Source organism: Mastacembelus armatus, chromosome 20 (genome assembly GCF_900324485.2).
Source record: "Mastacembelus armatus chromosome 20, fMasArm1.2, whole genome shotgun sequence".
Classification (NCBI taxonomy): domain Eukaryota; kingdom Metazoa; phylum Chordata; class Actinopteri; order Synbranchiformes; family Mastacembelidae; genus Mastacembelus; species Mastacembelus armatus.
In genome coordinates, this window is record NC_046652.1 from 2,446,600 (window position 1) to 2,465,755 (window position 19,156).

The following is a 19,156-nucleotide window of genomic DNA, read 5'->3' on the forward strand; positions in this document are numbered from 1 at the left end:
TAGGGAACACTTAAATTACACGGATCTTAATGAACAATTTACGTAAGTTGAAAATCTTTACTAATGTACGTTTTGTAATTTGTTTGAATTAAAATGACATAAGAACTGTCAATCGAAACCAAAATCATTTACCTTCGGAGGACTGTTTCATCACAGCAACTCATTAAGTGACTCAGCATCGTGTATGGTCCCTGTACACACTCCCAACAACGTCTGGGCACGCTCCTCATGAGTCAGTGGAGAATCCAGATCTGGATCAGGACATCAATGAGCTCCTAGACAGTCTGTGGTAGTACTTGGTGGTGTTAGATATACTGAGTCATAATGTCCTATAACACACACAGCTCTGCTCTGCTGTCCTTCCTACCAGCTGTGAAAATTAACATGGTCTCTTTCCCTTCCATCATAGACATTTATTCAAAATATGAAACTACACAAGAAAGGATAACACAATCCAGCTCAACACCACAGCATAACACACAATAACCAGAAAGTAGCAGCAGCTGTTTAGGGCCTTAAACTACAGTAGCTCTGGACTGGAATACCATCTAGTGGTTGCTATCCTCTATATGTCTGTTAAAGAGTGCAATCCCTAGTTTCTCTGCCTGTTCTCCATGTTCTTAGTCACCCTTCTTTTAAGCCTGTTTCTATTTTAGTGAGCTCTGACAAAACATGCCTCCTGTAGGTTCTTCAGCTTGCTGCTCAAGGTGCCACTTCCAGTTGAGAATAGATTTGCATTGCAGCTGTCTCCAATACCTGAGAAATGTAGCAATAACTGAGAAAAGATGCAATACCTGAGAAACATAGCAATAACTGAGAAACGTAGCAATAACTGAGAAACGTAGCAGTAACTAAGAAAAGATGCAATAACAGAAAAATAATACCTGAGAAAAGTAGCAAAAACTAAGAAAAGCAGCAATAACTGAGAAATATAGCAATACCTAAGAAAAGTAGCAATACCTAAGAAAAGTAGAAATACCTGAGAAAAGTAGCAATACCTGAGAAAAGTAGCAATAACTAAGAAAAGTAGCAATAACTGAGAAAAGTAGCAATAACTGAGAAAAGTAGCAATAACTGAGAAAAGTAGCAATACCTGAGAAAAATAGCAATAACTGAGAAAAGTAGCAATAACTGAGAAAAGTAGCAATAACTGAGAAAAGTAGCAATAACTCAGAAAAGCAGCAATAACTGAGAAATATAGCAATACCTAAGAAAAGTAGCAATACCTAAGAAAAGTAGAAATACCTGAGAAAAGTAGCAATAACTAAGAAAAGTAGCAATAACAGAAAGGTAGCAATACCTGAGAAAAGTAGCAATACCTGAGAAAAGTAGCAATAACTAAGAAAAGTAGCAATAACTGAGAAAAGTAGCAATAACTGAGAAAAGTAGCAATAACTGAGAAAAGTAGCAATAACTGAGAAAAGTAGCAATAACAGAAAAGTAGCAGTAACTGAGAAAAGTAGCAATACCTGAGAAAAGTAGCAATAACTGAGAAAAGTAGCAATAACTGAGAAAAGTAGCAATACCTGAGAAAAGTAGCAATACCTGAGAAAAGTAGCAATAACTAAGAAAAGTAGCAATAACTGAGAAAAGTAGCAGTACCTGAGAAAAGTAGCAATAACTAAGAAAAGTAGCAATAACTGAGAAAAATGGCAATACCTGAGAAAAGTAGCAATAACAGAAAAGTAGCAATACCTGAGAAAAGTAGCAGTAACTGAGAAAAATAGCAATAACTAAGAAAAGTAGCAATAACTAAGAAAAGTAGCAATAACTAAGAAAAGTAGCAATAACTAAGAAAAGTAGCAATAACTGAGAAAAATGGCAATACCTGAGAAAAGTAGCAATAACTAAGAAAAGTAGCAATACCTGAGAAAAGTAGCAGTAACTGAGAAAAATAGCAATAACTAAGAAAAGTAGCAATAACTAAGAAAAGTATGTACCTCCTTGCAATGGAAGTGAGGAAGAGGTGAGCTTGTTTCAATGACAGCCCATATGCTGGCGTAGTGTTATTGAAGGTTCTGGATGAGGTCACACTGGAGGCGTCTCCCTAGGGAGACACTCACACATGCCAATCGGAGAACTGGGGTTATAGACATAACCTCAAGTTTTACTAAGCAGTTTTTTTTTATTTTAATGTCTTCTTTTGTGGTAAATTCATTTTATTTTAAATATAACTTGTGTATAAAATGTAATTTATGTGCATCTAAAAATCATATATGTATTCAAAATTGTTGAACATGTTAAGAACAAGACATATTACTGCTGTCTCTGAAGCCCAGGAGTTTAATGAGGAGGAAAAAAAAAAACAAAAAAAAAAAAAATCATAGCTTGACACCAATTAAGCTTAGAGAAAACAAAATACACAGACAGAGACTAAGGTCACTGAACAGGTCTTCAACTAATGCTCAAAGCCCTCGCTGCTGGGACCCGGATACAGATCATCACAAAACACATTTAAAGGGGCCAGTGAATCCGGACACACGCTAACAGATGAACACACATATTTTTACATGACATCATTATCATCATGCAATGACATTCATAAGAATTCTAAAAAAAAAACATAATAATAGGCATTTATGTGCATTCATTTGCTGTCGGAATTATTGAACTGTACAGGAGTGTCATTTCAACATGTTGGTACCGCACAGACCACAGCTACCATCTAAGCTCAGGAGTGTAAAAGCTTGGCCAAGAAGTCACATATGTGAGCAGTATGAAGAAGTGATATTACTAAAAGTAATAACCTCAGTTAATTGCTAGTTTAAAAAAAAAAAAGCTGAAAGTTAAGCACACCAATTCCACATTTATTTTGTGGGTCTAATAATAAAGTAGATGTAGTTTCAGTTACCACTTTAAGGTACCATAGAAACTGGACTACTGGTATTCAACCAAACGTAGAAAATGTGATTTTCTTAAGCCTAGCTTCAACAGGACACTAAATTCAGATGGCTCTTGAATCTACATGGTAGCAACAATGCTGTGTAATGCAACAGCACCTACACGTCTGGTTCCACTTTTGTTCAATAAATGCACACAATAATGTGTTGTTTGAATTTACAGCCTATTTGCACATTAAAGCAGCTGAAGGCTAAAACTAAAGTGAGGGATAGGAAATCAAACAGGATTAGCACATGTGGTAGAAGGTTTAAGGCCAATACCAATACCAGTTTACTTATGCAAACAAATGCCTTTTCTGTTCTTCTTTATATTCTTTAAACCACAACTTGCCAAAATATACTGTACCTAAATCCATATGGGTGGGATATCAAGAACAGAATTATTTTAAAACATTTTGATATCTAACTGAAAGGCAATGCACACTGCAAGCTGCTGCAGCTGTTGGAGCTTGGACTGGTTTCAGCAAAAACGCTATTAATGCAAAAATCAGGCTTTTTTTCTTGGCACCTAGATGACCAATGTTAAAAAAAAAAAAAAAAAAAAGTAGAGCAGAGTAAATTTTATTTCAATGCATTAGACATTTGTCACAACGGGGGAGAAATTATCTGCCTTTCAGTCTGGCAAATGTTGACTTACCACCTTTTGAGGACAATCTACCCAACCAATCCTACTACCTAGATAAATAGCTAACCAGAGGCTTGCTATAGGTTCTGTGTCCTAAAAGCTTCAATCTGATTTGTGGAAAAATAACTTAACTATGGGTCCTGGTAGATGGTCAGTGCTGGAAAGGGACAGAGAACTTAAACAGCTAATAACTGATAGCTAACACAGTGGTAAAATCATAGTTGATATCAATGTGCTGTACAGTAACATATTCATTCTATTTTATTACACAGCAACCAGAGAGAAATCAATTTTTGACTTTGCAGCCAATATAATTGCCATCTTCACAAAAGTAGCATTAGTCTAGCTTTGAAATGAAAGGTGGGAGAGAGAAACGTTCTGCCCACTATGTGACAAAAACCTGGAGAACTGCAATCACACATCTACAAATACAGGAAGAGAAAATCACTACATTGACAGGTTATGAGGCACCACAAGCCAGTTACAGTGAGCATGCAGTCACAGAATTACCGAGCTTTAGTTCAGTTCACACATCCACACACACACACGCCCTCAATCTTGGCCTGGGTCCTACAATTTTAAAGGCTGAGTGAATAGAGGGGGCGTCTCCTATGTCCATGCCAGCTGGCAATAAACTGTAATGAGTGAGGAGGAGGTATGGGGTCCATGTCTTTACCCTAACACCATACACTGCAGGGTGACAACAGGGGACCTAAAAGATCTTAAAGATGAAGGACCCACGTGTTTTGACAGAAAGTGACCATCCCCAAGAAAAGAAAAGAAAAGTTAAGTTAGCTCTGAAAACAGTTCGTCCCAGTCCCTTCATCAGCCTCAGTCCCATCAGTTAGCAGGTCAAAGTTCAAAGGCAGGGAAACATGATGCTTCAGGGTTTGCCATCTCTGAAAGGTAGTGGACAGCTCCTGCCATACCTGCGGAACAGAACACATCACACATTTCTACTAGCTACACAGCTCCATCACAGGTTACTCCTCTAATGCACTGGAGATACTATTGATCTGTTATTCTCAGACAATGCATGCTAAGCAACAATTACCTGGGAAACAATCAATTAAAGAAATTAGAGCAGTCTATAGTAATCTTACAGCTTAAGCTCTTTCACCAACTCTAGCAATAGTTATGTTTTCTAGCAATTGAGTTACATATTACCAAAGTCTTTACTAAGACATGACTTTTCTGGTTTCATTGTGATTTATTAAATCACCTCTTTGAAGATGCCACTAGTTGTGAAAGAATAGGTTCAACATTTTTCATATCTGTCTAGAGTTCATTTTTGATGTAAGCATATAAACTCCAGATAAGCTTTGGATTGCAGTTTTTGTGCAGAATGAGAACTGGATTTGAGTTTTTCGTGGCTAATTCAAAACTGAGACTTAATAGTGGATTTATAAATAGTAGGTTCAACTCTGTCCTGGTTTATGAGGGAGCTCTAAAACTTCATGTCAAATTTCAGCATGGCATGAATAAAATAATTGTCAGTCTTATGATAATTATAACAGGAATAACAGCTTTTTTGTGGGTAGATCAAGTATTAAACTGTATAATGTTAAATAAAGTTGGAATTGGAGAAGAAAGCTGTGCAGTAAACACTGACCAGAATATAACTGGATGTTACAAATTAGTTGAAAACCAATCAGCTAATGAAAACAGCACTTTAATAATGTTTCAGTCTCTCTATTTGTAAGTGTCTGTGTAGGACAATATGTACCTTGTAAAAGCTCTGATTAGACCTGCTACTTCTGTGCAATCAGTGATTCATTCCTACTCAATCTTTTCTGCTGTAGCTTGCTGCCAGCCATGTGCTTAATTCTTTCAATGTAGCTAAGTGAAGGACCACTCTGACTTCACGCATTCAGTACGTGGTCAGACTGCTGTATAACTGGTCATTGATAAACAGCAGCTTCTCACTTGTTTGGAAAGTTAAATAACATCAGTACCTTCAAAAAGCGAATAGGGTCTGTCTGGGATGCGACAGCCATGGGTGCCATAGCCCAAACACCACTCAGCAAACTGAAACAAAACAATAACAACATATTTAGACATTTGTTGGTATGTAGCTGAGAAAATGAAACAAGAAATACAATAGAAAATCAATAATTACTTCATTGAATAATTGCAGTCAACAACACGTTGAGGCACAAAATATTCTATAATTGTCTTTTTAAGGAAAAATGCTGTGGGCCTGTTTTGATCATGGGTCATTTGAGCCACGATTCCTAAGATAACTTCATACTCACCTACTCCAAGATTATATGGAGGTGAACTCATACGAAATATGATGCCATTTAATAGTAAGTCGACCGCTGAGGCTACTTGTTAATATTCAGGAAATGTATTTTTGAAGTCCTACTGTATAACAGAGTTAAGTTCCTACTGCTCTCATAGCAGAAATTATTCATCTCACACCTTATTTGTATGAAAGCTATTGGGTCCAGATTATTGGCATTATGAAATGATTTGAACTCTGTTAAAGGTTCATAACACCAGTGGCTTATGAACTAACTGTCATTAAATAGACAACATATTTTAACTAACCCTTTCTTTATCTGTTACCATCATAGTTTTATTTTATTTTAAGTGCACTGAACATTTGTTTTACCTTGCAGGCACGGTACAGGTACTTCTTGTCCTTGGTGAGCTTGTAAAGGGACAGGAAGGCATAACCATTTCCTGCTGTGCCGTGGCAAATACCGTAACCTTTCCTTAGCAGGCCCCTCTGCCAGATCACGTCAGCACATTCTGCAGCTTCCTTCAAGTACTTCTCCTCTTTAAACACCTTGAAAGCCACAGATGAAGCCAAATGAAACCTGGGACAAAGCAGTAGCTCACAACAGCCATTGTTAATAAGGCACTACAGGCCAATTGAGCCAGATAAACTGGAGGATCCTTGATAGGCAGCAGTATGCTGAGCATGTATAATGTTAATAAATTATTAGTGGAAAAAGATAAGTCGTTATCTCTTGCACTCATGTCCGCTTGGATTATATAGTTGCCAGATCTGTTGGAAACAACGCTTCAGGGCTCAGAATGATCACTGAAGCCATACAATGTAGAAAACATCTTCCTGTCAGGTTGGTTGGAGTGTTTTATCTTTCCCTGGAGAACAGGGGACAGTTCAGTCCCCATACAAGACACAGATCTGATTAGCAGATTACAAACCTAATCCAGGTCTGAGTGATGCATCTACATTTCATAACAGACCTGACCAACGACATGTCAGACGTGTATGAGGCTGATTAGAGCGTGTGAACATAGTGGATATCTTACAATTGGTCTATACTGACCAGCTGCCCACAGCAACATTAATAAAGGAAGCAGCCACATGTGTAAACGCTACATCACCAGATTTAAATCTGGGTGCTCTTGCTTGGACATGATTTAGCTATTGTTTCAGAATCTTCCCTTTCGTTTTCATGCAGCAGAATATTCAACTTCCTCTTTAAACAATGTTTATGACAGGCAGGTGCAGACCATTGTTTAGTTAACTGATATAATCAGAATTGCTTTTTTCCCCTCACATTTGTCTGAAGAAGTGTGGGATTTATGGAACTGAGCTCCTGCACCATTTTGGTTAGTGTGGTTTATATGTTTCCATAGCCACACTGAGCAGTGACAGCAAACAGGAAAAACTGATACTATTTTAGATGATAATAACAACTTGCTGATTGAAAACACCTTCTTACTTCCTATAAACTTGAATTTGCTGGAGCACTGACTCATATTGCAGGAAACACTAAGTCATCCTGGTGACTGTAACTAAAAAATTCAACAATTCATCCAGAGACCATTGATTTACATGTAATCGATCTCTCTGACCTGGAAAATCCATCGCCATTTCACGAGACCTTTAAGGTCCAGCAATTTATCATATATAGGTTGTACTCAGTTGTACTAACAAGTAATGTGTTGCCTAGCAACAAGAGTGATGCAGCACGCCTTGCAGCCTTTACAGCTGGAAGCTTTTCTTGTGTCCAAGAGACATTTACAGGATTCAACTGTAACAGAGCTTCATTATTATTACTCAGTGAATCAGTTCTTTCACCTGTATGCTCAGATTTTCTGACTGTATCATGCAACCTTCAGGTTGCTGTAAATTGAAGTGGGTAAGCAAAAAACTGAACTACAATGACTTTATGCAAAAGATCAAGTCCATTTACCTTCTGAAATCCTCATCCTGAAACAACAAATTCAGATTTGTTGAGTATTCTGCTCATAGTGAGACAGCAATTAGTGGTTGTGGCTCAGATTGCACATTGTTCTATGTGGTGCCAAAGAGTCTCTGAATGTGAGAGGAATGAAAATGCAAGAATAGCAGCACATCAGCTGCCAAGTGGCTCCCTAATTGCCAAGCAAAATTTTTAAAAAATTAGCGTACAGTACATTACTGCAGTATGTGTATGTGTGTGTGTGTGTGTGTGTGTGTGTGCACAGCCAGGCTCCTCAAATGAAAGAGAGCTGGTGTTGAGTCAGGAGTGGAATATTTACATCCTAGCTTTATCATAAACTGCTTACAATTCCTTAACGTGTTTAATAGATTAACCACTTTTACTGCTGGTGTCTTGAAAATGGCAGCATACCACACAATTCACATTTCACTTAAAACAGGGATTCACACTGAGGTCACTGATGTTTTTTTACACGTGGTCCCTGTCTACAAAATAATAAAATATAAAGAGCAACTTAGGGAAAATTTGATATGTAAAATACACTTGAAAGAATTCAAATCTAATATAGCAAACTATAACACACAACTAATAAACTGTAAAACATAAACATAGATAAAGTACTATCCATAGATAATACTATCCTTAGGTCATTCCAATTTAACTATCACAGCTACAGAAAGAGCAGACACAAATGACACATATTCCATGGAAGCTTTAAAATCTCTCAAAGGAATAAATTTGTTCAGGCCTACGTTATGTTTGTAATTTGAACATACAGTATATGTGACATAATATAGTGCCCATGTAGTGCAGAGCCGTGCCATGGTGCCGGTCAGACAGACTGTGCTCTCACGTGAACCACACAGAACAAAAGCATAAACAAGTCTCACCTGATAAGCCATGATCAGCATGTGGATAACACCAGCTGCTCCGTGGCACCAGTGAACCAGCCGGTCACTCTCATTGCTCAGTGATGACGGGAAGTTTCCTGAACGAAATCTCTTGTGACGGACGTAGTCGATGCTGGGACGAACCAACTCTGACAGTATGTCTGAGTGGACCTTTGCTCCAGGCTGAGAAAGTGGAATAGACATTAAGTTTAATGTCATTTCTAGTGGCTGACATCGTTTATTGTCCCGTTACAGCCACATACCACATTTCATCACTCGTCATGTTATGGTGGTCAAAAGCTTTGTTCATGGTTAACACAGCAACATTATGCCCCCTCTTGCTACAGGAGCCTTAAAACAGACGCTGCAGACAGCTGAGGTGTAAAGTGAAAAGAGATCAATAGGGGGTGACAATGAATGTCCATATATGTCCATAGTGGAATTCATGCATATTTAATAGACTGTCTGTTAGCTACTTCAAATGTGTAGTGGTAAAAATTTTCTTCCTTCCCTTTTGGGTGTTATTTTAAAGCAGAAATTCGATGCAATGCTTAGTTGTTCATTCATCTGAACTTCTTTTTAGTTAGTGTATTAAGTGTCAGTGTTTTTGTGTTGTTAGTGCTTATAAGTGTATATTAAATTATTGTGATTCTTTAGTAGTAGATAATCATCTCTTGTGGACAGACCACCAGAAAGATTCCTGCATGAGCCTTATTACCTCCGACTACACAAAGTCATCAGTGGACGAATAGTTAAAGTAGTAAAGTGTAATATATCTGACTGAAATAATCGACTAATGTATTAATTACTTTTAGAAAACACAACAGTAGAGACAGCATACAGCTCTTCAGAGGAGGTTGTTTAGGGCAGACAGCTAAATGAGTTCTTTGAGTCCTTGTTGCCTGAGGAGCTTCAGATAAAACATGGTATCATAACTTCAGCTACAAGCAGAAAATTGCTCCGACAACAAAGGAAAAGGGGCGGCCCCACTATGAGGGATGTGCTTTCTCTATTAAGCCAGATGTCTCATCCCAAATTAAACTGGCATAACGTAAAGAAAGCATTCATTTTGTGATGCCTTCGAGGTTTTTAGTCTTAACATCTACATTTTTAAAAAAGGGACTTGTTGCTTTTGCCTTAGTTTTGCGGGGCATGATATGTAAGTAGGGCTACATTTCCTTTACAGCATGCAGGAGACATAACATCCTTGTTAGTCTGAAGATACATCTCTGGACATGGGAATTTTGGTTTTATATGTGAGGAGAGAAGAAAGAGAGAAGCCTGTCATTTAGATTTGCATCTTGGCATTTGTCAGCAGGCTCCTGAATACAACACAGTATTCAAACCTCAATGGTGATAAGAGCTTTTCTGTGCATTTACGACAGAGTGAAATGATATTTGTTTGATGTCTTAATGAAATTTGGCCAAAGGCTGGGGACATTAAGGTTATTAAAATCAGCTTCAGCAACACTTTGATACATCTTTTATTTTTTAAGTATCTTATTAATGTACCAGCTCAGTTTTTCCTGATATTCTCAACGCCCCAAAGTGAGTGTCGCAGATTCTCTTTAGTCATATTGGGGGAGTTATTCTAATTTAACCTATCTGCTCATTTTTACACTTGATTTCAACGTGCCTACACAACACTGAATATAAATGAGAAAGGAGATCTGAAAATAAATACACAGGATGATTGATGATAATTACTTCCTTTGAAACATTTTCATACTGTCTATATATGTGGTTGTTCATACTACCTGATATGAGTTAGCTGATATGATATGAGAGGTAAGTGTTAACCCATTTAACACTGTGCTGCAGTGCTGGCAAATATAACCAAGGAACAGCTGACATTTAAAGGCTGTTTTCCAATACAGTCAAATCTGCACTGACTCAGCAGCAATTTCCTGACAATTTTGGGCCGATTTAACTTCAAATCAGAATCTTAATAACCTAACAATACAAAGACCATTAACAAATGATGAGCAGTGTTTGACTAAGTGGTAAAACTAAATGGATCAGAACTATTTGGACACCATTTATGAGGCACTGGCTTGTTCAGATACCTACCCCTACCCTCCTTTCACCAACCAGCTGAGCTTTTTAGCTCCTTTCCCTCCAGTACCTGCATAAGCATGTAGAAGATGCCAGCCAGGCCATGGGCAGCACCGATGTACTGCTTCTTGTGCCATTCATAAAGCAGAGGACAACGATCCGTCTTCTTCTGCTCCGCTGACATGTTCTTCCCTGATTCCATGATGGCTGTCACCACCTGAACAGAGGAGAGACAAATTTGAAAGAGAAAGAAATAAATCTAAGAAAGAAAATTGTGATGTCTGACCATGTCCTGACAGAACATTATTTCTTTAGGATTTCTCAAAAGTAAACGTGTTCTGGGTTAAATTGAAAACATTTCCTCCACAGTGACCTGAATGTAAGAATGTAATGAAGCATTAAGTCTACTTTTGGTTATATTGGCCAATTGCTCTTACTGGCTTTTTACCCATGACGGTTTATTTGTATTTACAGTAATGAGCATAGGTGTTGTCAACTTAAGTTTTAAGTTTTACTTCACCCACTGTCACGTTATCCTCCTTGCTATCCAATGGTTCACCCTGACTCCGAGTCAAACACAAACACAGATTAAGGAGCAGAGACAAAGATGAGAAGCTGCACCATAAACACCAAAACCCTATTCCCTAAAGAGTTTACAAGCCATTTTCTGGGGTCAGTCAACACTTCTACCTGAATTTATTGGTTAGATTATAAAAGCTACATGTATGCGTATGTTTTATGGTGTGGGTTATGGGGCCTTGGGGCTCTGAGTCAGCAGTTTATGATGTTTCCCTGCAAAGAGAGAGAGGGACCGAAAAGGAAATCACAACACTTCTGCAACCACAGATTTACAACCAGTCTATTCATTTACATTTCCCTTCAGCCCCATACACCTCTCCTCATCTCTGTTGCATCCCTGGATTCCACTGCAACACCCAGTCACACTTCAGTGCATAGAAAAAAAATCTATTTTATTTGAATTTATCCCAGCACAAGTATCTTCAATGACTTTCACATACTGTACATTCAACTGACCCCACCCACCAAACATCCAGACTTTTTAAACAGAAAGAAGAAAGAACCTCTGAACAGCAGCCTGCAGTAAAGTCACTGTAAAACAGCTGCTTGGTGGTGACACATAAGCACAAATTATGGAAAAATGAACAGCACTGCAGTGTAACAGGAGGCTGGACCTTTAAAGCTTGAACATTTATATTGCTTCATTGGTCACATTTGTTCTTTTAGCACTTCTCAAGGCAACATTAGCATCTCTAATCCTACTGCTGCTGCCTACTGGCCTCACTGTGTGTGTGTGTGTGTGTGTGTGTGTGTGTGTGTGTGCGTGCGTGCGTGCGTGCGTGTGTGTGTGTGTGTGTGTGTGCGTGCGTGTGTCTGTCTATGTAGGCTACATCGTATGCCTTCTGGCCTGGCACGTCACCAAATGTGACAGCTGGTCATGCAATTTCTGCTACTAGTTCACTAGTACCAGGGAACACAGGTCATTCTGCAGGCCATGTTTACAGTATGTGAATGCTGTAATGTTGAGTTAAAGCTTCAACTCTGCATGTTTATGACAAAGTTAAAAAAATGTGTGTCTCACCTTTGTAATGGTGCTGTCATCCACCGTGCCGGGTCCTATCTCTTTGTTAATGTAGAGCAGAGCATAAAGGTACCCAGCCCGGCCGTACAGCAGCTCATCTGGCATCTCAGAGTCTACAGTCAGCACTGACCGCTGCAGCTGGAGTAGTCTGACAGAGACACATAAGCTCAGATGTTAAAGCTGAGATTACTAGACACACAGATAAAACAGTAAGATCCTTCAGCCTCGATCATATTTAAATAGGCAATCATCAAATCAACGTCCTTAGCTTAACCACTATTAAAACATTTATATAAATATTCACTTATTCATATAAACATCTGTACAAAAATTAGACATGTAGCTTGCAGCACTTGATCAAGCTGTGATTGAGTGTGACAGGCTGTTTTCAAACACACTGGGCACAGAAATTGAGCATGAGACCTTCAGAAAGGGAAGAGATCATGGGGAGAACCATGGCTGGTCCAGGAGCTTTGCCTGGATCATGGCCACTACTCCAGATGGTCAATGGGAGACTCATTTGACAATCAAACATTGGATACCTCTTAACTCTAAGTCAGTATTTAGGCAAGCCCCTTCCAAGTATGGTTCAAGTATAGGATTATTATCAAATCCAATGAATGCATCCAACGACCAACCTTTATATGCATATCCAAACCCACATCACTGAGGCATAGTTTTGCCCTGGCTGACATGTTTCTTCATTAATATGAATGCACATTAGAGTTATTTATTTAATTTATTTATTGTGCCACAGTCCCATGTACATTAACTTGTCTCTTCTGTAGGAATAAATGGGTTTGTGGCCAAGTGCCATAGACATAGTCAGTGAAACACATCAATAAGTCAGAAAGTACAGACATTTTTCGTTTTTCATGGTATTTGTTGGCAATAACAGCAGTACAGAATTAATCCAGCCTCATACATCAAAGCTCCCACAAGTGTATTACAACAGAGCTGTAAAAGTTTTCAGATAGAGACTGTCAGAGTCAAAGAATGGCTACATAAATTAACATGTACAGAACAGCCAAACTGTGAAAAAGTCACTTACACCTCTGCCTAATATTTTCTCTTTCATGAGTGTGTTGCAGTGTGTAACCAGCCCTGCTCAAGCCAATTCTCCAGTCACACACCTGCTTTAAGTCACTCACCAAAAATAATTGTTTACAGACAAAAATGTCAAACACTACAATGTCCATTGTCCACATTGTTTGCAAGGTGTTAAAAAAAAAAATCACATTCATATGAATATCTGCAGTTCTAAAGCCTCACCTGGAAAGACAGTCTTTGCTGTCAGCTGTGTTACTGAGTTTGTGGTGGACCACTGCGCCCACGGCCAGTGGTCCTGCATCACCACACAGAAACGTCACTTTGCGTCCATTCAGGATCCTCATGCTCCTTTTCACATAGTCCAGTGCCCTCTGAAGGTGGGAGGCCTCATTGGACACCCGGTGCAGCTGCAGATACAGCAAGGCAATACCTGTTGTGCAGAAGAGCAAATAAACACAAGATGCTGTGGTTGGGCCGTTAACTGGGGGTCAGTGCTGGCCCGAACGTGCCACGTGGAATCGTTATGTCTTCACAGTTTTAAACTGCTGATGACAGACCTGTCCAGCCAGTGTAAGTGGAGAAGTCATGGGGGTCAGTGGTCTTTAGGCCCTCCTCCATCTGCTGGAGTAGATCTTTGATCTTATTCTGGACCTTCTTCTGGAATGATGCGCTTATCTGAGGAGAAGAAGAAGAAGAAGAAGAAGAAGTACTTTATTAATCACCAAGAGGAAATTCAATTGTTACAGCAGTTATTAAATTTGAGATTATTTAAATTATATTGATTAATAGTAATTAATAAAGTAATTAACTAATTTGCCACAGTTCCTCATGAAGTGGGTGGTCAGGATTGTCCAATGTGGAGTTGATTTTGTCCACCATCCTCCTCTCTGCCACAGCCTCCAGACTGTCTAGTTCCAGTCCAACAACAGATTTTGCCTTCCTGATCAACTTGTTTAGTCTGTTGGCCTCACCAGCCTTGATGCCACCTCCCCAGCACACAACTGCAAAGAACAGTGCACTCGCTACTACAGACTGATAGAACATCTTCAGCTGGTTGTTGCACACACCAAAGGAACAGAGTCTCCTGAGGAAGAACAGTCTGCTCTGTCCTTTCTTGAAGAGTGCATCTGTATTGTTTGACCAGTCCAATTTATTGTTAATGTGGACTCCAAAGTATTTGTAGGACTCCACAATCTCTACTTCGTCTCCAAGGATTGAGACAGGGACTGGGGTCAGTACGAAGACAGTACGTTTAAAAACACCAGCCAAAGCAATCAGTTATTAGAGCATTTAATAATGAGAAACAATTCATATTCTGTTGCACATGCCATGAAGGGCTGTTTACAGCCTTTAAGTTTCTTAATACAGTAAAAAGGTTATCTGCTGCATTTTTATTAAACTTATGTAATAATTGTAAACACAATTACCAAAACATATAGTTTGAATCTGTTTTTTAGTAGAGGCTAAATGGATACTAAAATTCTCCAAACAAAACACACAATATTTTTTAAAAACAATATTTAAAACATTTTACTGTGTTAGCCTTTTTACATGATTTGCTTCATACTGACTGGGATAAAAGTGACTTAATATTGATGCTGAACTGATGCCTGGTCCATTTTTGTGCTGCCTTACTGGTTAATTTTGAGTAAATGTACAGACTTGCAGAGACTGGTTTTCTCCTGAGCTATCAAATCTACCTACAAAAAGAAATAAAGCCTGGGGTGCAGCAGGACATTGAGGTGCTGTTTCAGAGTGGCTTTACTTTAGGCAGATGAGAAATCGCTGCACAGCCAACATGAAAAATGTAAAATTGGAATATTATCTTCATTTCAGTTTATTACAGTCTCAGTGATTCAAGAAAGCTTTGGAAAACAATCTACTTCTTATCTGCTTTTTTAGCAGTCAAATTTTAGAAACTTTGCCTGCCAGTATAGTCAAATCTTTTCTGATAATAGAGTCATTGTGTGTACTCAAAATTACTCTTACACCTAAAGTATATTTAAAAGTATGGTTTCATAAAGTAAAAAGTGGGCCAGCTTAGTCGCTAAAATTACTGAAATAGGACACTTAAAAGTGTACTACTGGTGCTTTAATATTAGTATACTTACTGCATAAAGTATACTTGGAAATATACTTGAACTTGTCTAAGTTTACTTAATAAAATAAACTTTAAGTATACTTTTTAGTAAGGGCAGCTTGAGTTACATCTGGAAAAAACTGATCTAAATAATTAAAGTGGACCAGTGAGCTACAGCTACTTGCCAGTTCCAGAAATCATCAGACCTCATCTGAAAACATTTTGTACTGTCTCTGTGTTTTCAGATATCAGGCAGTAGGTTCTGAATAAACTCAGAGTTCATTTAAGGAAGCATGGTAATAAGATTATTTTCCAAAAGGCTCCTATTACCCTTTACAGACTTAACAGCATAGGTCAGACCATGTTCCAAAGGCTGCCTGAAGTTAATTAATTCACTACTGGGCCCATTCACATTCACAGCCTAAAGTGGGAACTGAAAAGAAAGGCTGAGGAGCTTCAGCCTCTTTCACAAGCCAACCCAAACAAACACAGGTGAGAGTCTGGAAGTGTTCAGAGAATCCACAAGCTATTTGTTGATGGATCCAGGGCCGATTTACTAATATCCAGTGTCCTGATAAATTAACTGGAACATCTTAGGGAAAAGGTGGCCCTGTGATGGACTGGTGACCTGTCCAGAGTGTACCCCTGCTTTTCACCCAAAGAGAGCTGGGATAGGCTCCACCAGATCCCTGGGACCCTGGTTAGGAATAAGCTGGAATAGATGATGGATCTTGGGGAAAAGCTTCCTCAGCTTTGACCAATCTCTACTGCTGTGCAAATGGTTTTCTCACACTGATACCTAACAGCATCTGACTTCATAATTTTACTGTATTATACAGAACTGATAGATACAAGTACATATCAGTTTTCTGTCAGTGACTAATGAATTGGCCATCTGTTACCCCCCCACCAACCCTTTTAACAGGGAGCATGTCCAACCATAGCACAGCAACCATAACTAAGCACAGCAGGCCTGCAGGTCTGTCGGGCTTTGGTTTTCTCAAGTTGGATGCTCAGTACAGCAGAAGGAGAGAAAAAAAAATCAAGACTGCCATTTTAAGGAATTTAATCAACAGTTTATCTGCTCTAACATAGACTGTAACACTCATGTCCAGGTAATTATCGTACTACCTACAGCTATAATGTTTCTTCAAAAGGCCAATGCAATGTTGTGTAGTGTTTTTCAGACTTACTTATACATCACACTGTTCAGTCTTGTTCAGTTTAGTAGATTTTACCCACCTTTGATTTTAACCTCAACAGCCAGGCACTTATCAATTATAAAATTAACTAAATACAGTTTAAATGGTTGAAAGAATCATAAATGATAACATATTCCTCTCCCTTATATCAGACATCAGCTGATTATGTTGTGTTATGCTGTTACACTGAATAAGGGTAAGAACAAACCTACTGTCGAGTGGGTTTGAGATCACAGATGTGTTGCTTTAGGTTAAACAAGATGGATCATGTCTAACGTCAGCCAACTCACTCAGCTGACATTAGCACAGTTAACTAGATAAACCAGAGCAGACTGCCATGGATAGAAAACAAGAAGCTGCTTTATTTAGCAACGCTTCAGATATTAGAAAATTAGAAATAGGTTTTTTACAAAACAAATTAAAAAAGATAAACAAACCTGAAACCACTGAGCATTTTGAGCTGCTATCCCCCAGGACACGCTGTCATCAATACACATACAGAAGAAACTCTAATCCACCAAGTTTGACTCCAAACCAGATGCTTGTCAGTAAAGTCTTAACAGAACAGACAGTCTCTGAGGCTAAAACCCCAAGAGCCTGGTCAGACTTTGGCCTCCGTCCTCACACACAGTGGATTATATTCTCTCCATCCTGACTCTCAATCAACTATTAATGTGTGAGTGTTGCACAAAACTGAAAGTCTAATGATCCACATGCAGGAATGTTACTCCATGTTGATTGTTTTTGACATTTCATGGCCCAAATGAAAAATAAATCTAATGTTAATGCATTAAAAAGAACTGAAAGGTGGATCTGCATCCACAAAATGCATCTTCCATCAGATCAATAAATTCTAGGCACAAATATATTTAACAACAGACAGATAACTGATCGATATTTCTATGATCGATTGGTCAGACTGGCTGCAGTGGCTAGGCTAACATGTTAGCTGAGGCTGGTTATAGAAGTATATAAACATATTGTACAGGTTTAAGAGCATGCTAACAGCAGCTTTAAAGCGGTGACATGTTAAAGACCAGTAAAAAATAAAAAACTGGCACGTCGTTTCAAAAGAATTGACTCATATTTCTCCTATTTCACTGCGCTCATTTTGCCCCATTTACCACCATTCACTTAAACTGGGACCCCAAAGTAAATGAGAGCAGGTAAATATCACGACACGACACGTTTCCACGCGTCTGCAGGAACCACGACACCTGTGCCAGGTCTGTCTGCGCCAGGTCTGCGCCAAAGCTTTGCCCACTTTCTATTGACATAGGGCGCGTTTCTAAAAACACACACACACGTCTCACCTTCCCCTCCGCGTCAAGCGGCTCGTTGTAATCTACGTCTGCTCCGGAGTTGGACGTGAGGGCTCCCTGGTCCCAGTCCGGGTACGGGTTTGGAAAAGAGCGCTCCTCCATCTCTGCCTCCGTCGCCGAGATCAGCTTCAAGCGCTTGGACATGTTATCTCCCATCTCTACGGCGGCTCGACAGGGCCAAAAGTCCTCAGGCACACTGTGGGTTATTATGGTGACTGTAAGCGACCAGACATGGAAATGTTAATATAGTGACACCAAAACAGCAGGAATGAATGTGTATGTGAGTTTAAATGAAGCTTAGGATGAAACTTTAAGAATGAAACTACAATAAAGGCTGGACAGTGATGCAGCAGAAAGCCTGTGCTTTTATTTTGAAGACGGCTCATACAGATTTTTTGAGTAAATTATATGTTTTACAGAAGATTGATATGTAAATAATCTTTGTCAGCCCATGTTAGTCCTAATATTTCACACTTTAACACTGGGTTGGATTGGAAATAAAGAAAATTGTGGTTTGATCCTTTGAGTCTTTCAGGAAAAATAAAAATAAAAATCCTTATCGCTGCATTAAAAATAAAGTTGGAATAATGTCACCTTGAAGGGCCGAGCTTTCCACACAGGCCTGGAGAAAAGGTTTATTTCTGACATTAAACGTGAAGTTTTCATCAGTCTAGAGATTAGCAGCCCCACACACCACAGCACTTCAGGCAGGCAGGAATCAGTCTTACCAAGACGCACAATGATCAGCAGCCGCCTATAACCCGTGGTCCCCAGTCTGTGCAGAGCCTGTTTGTTTGGTTGATCCTGGTCGGTGGTTGCGGCAGCTTCTCTGCATCCCAGAGTCCAGCCTGTTTCCCGGTGAATGCAAAGCGGCAGCCGCAGTCAGACAGCTCAGGCGGTGTAAGCATCTATGTGCCACCGCATCACCGCGTTTCTCCGCAGCTCTCCCTGCGCTGCGTCCTCCCTGTGCGCCCCGAGCCAGCACACTCTGCCGCTGAGGCTACCTGGGCAGTCAGAAACCACCAGAAAACCCCCCACCCTTCACCTCTGCTACGCCTTGAGCCGAGCTCTGTGAAGACCACAGGCTGCTGAGTGTAAGTAGTACCCGTCAGCACCCAGCAGTCCCACCCAGGCGGCTGACACCAACTTTGAATGGTGACAGATGGTGTTGGTGTGTGATGCTGTGCTGCGGGGATTAGGCAATATAGCAAACAAACACACCCCTTTTCTCACTCACACTCACTCACT

The 19,156-nt window shown here is 39.4% G+C and overlaps 1 protein-coding gene across 1 annotated transcript; it reads right to left on the minus strand.

Moving 5' to 3' along the window:
* Window positions 1-2,320: 2,320 nt before the first annotated feature.
* lancl2 (LanC lantibiotic synthetase component C-like 2 (bacterial)) lies at window positions 2,321-18,870 on the minus strand. The gene is made up of 10 exons (XM_026292904.1): window positions 18,637-18,870; window positions 17,900-18,123; window positions 13,862-13,979; window positions 13,527-13,734; window positions 12,255-12,402; window positions 10,725-10,871; window positions 8,600-8,782; window positions 6,143-6,319; window positions 5,481-5,553; window positions 2,321-4,454 (listed from the first exon to the last, which is right to left on the minus strand). Exons 2-10 carry the CDS (start codon window positions 18,062-18,064, stop codon window positions 4,378-4,380), a joined length of 1,296 nt encoding a protein of 431 aa, XP_026148689.1. The 5' UTR covers window positions 18,065-18,123; window positions 18,637-18,870; the 3' UTR covers window positions 2,321-4,377.
* Window positions 18,871-19,156: the final 286 nt, after the last annotated feature.

What these genes read in the sequence shown, in the direction of transcription:
- lancl2 (XM_026292904.1), bottom strand. Translation starts at nt 18,064, where the DNA reads ATGGGAGATAACATGTCCAAGCGCTTGAAGCTGATCTCGGCGACGGAG. An exon ending in TCTTCTACATGCTTATGCAG is followed by an intron (nt 8,783 to 10,724) that starts GTACTGGAGGGA and finishes CCACTTTCTCAG; the next exon opens with CCTGGAGCAAAGGTCCACTC. An exon ending in ACCTGTACCGTGCCTGCAAG is followed by an intron (nt 5,554 to 6,142) that starts GTAAAACAAATG and finishes GTTTTGTTTCAG; the next exon opens with TTTGCTGAGTGGTGTTTGGG.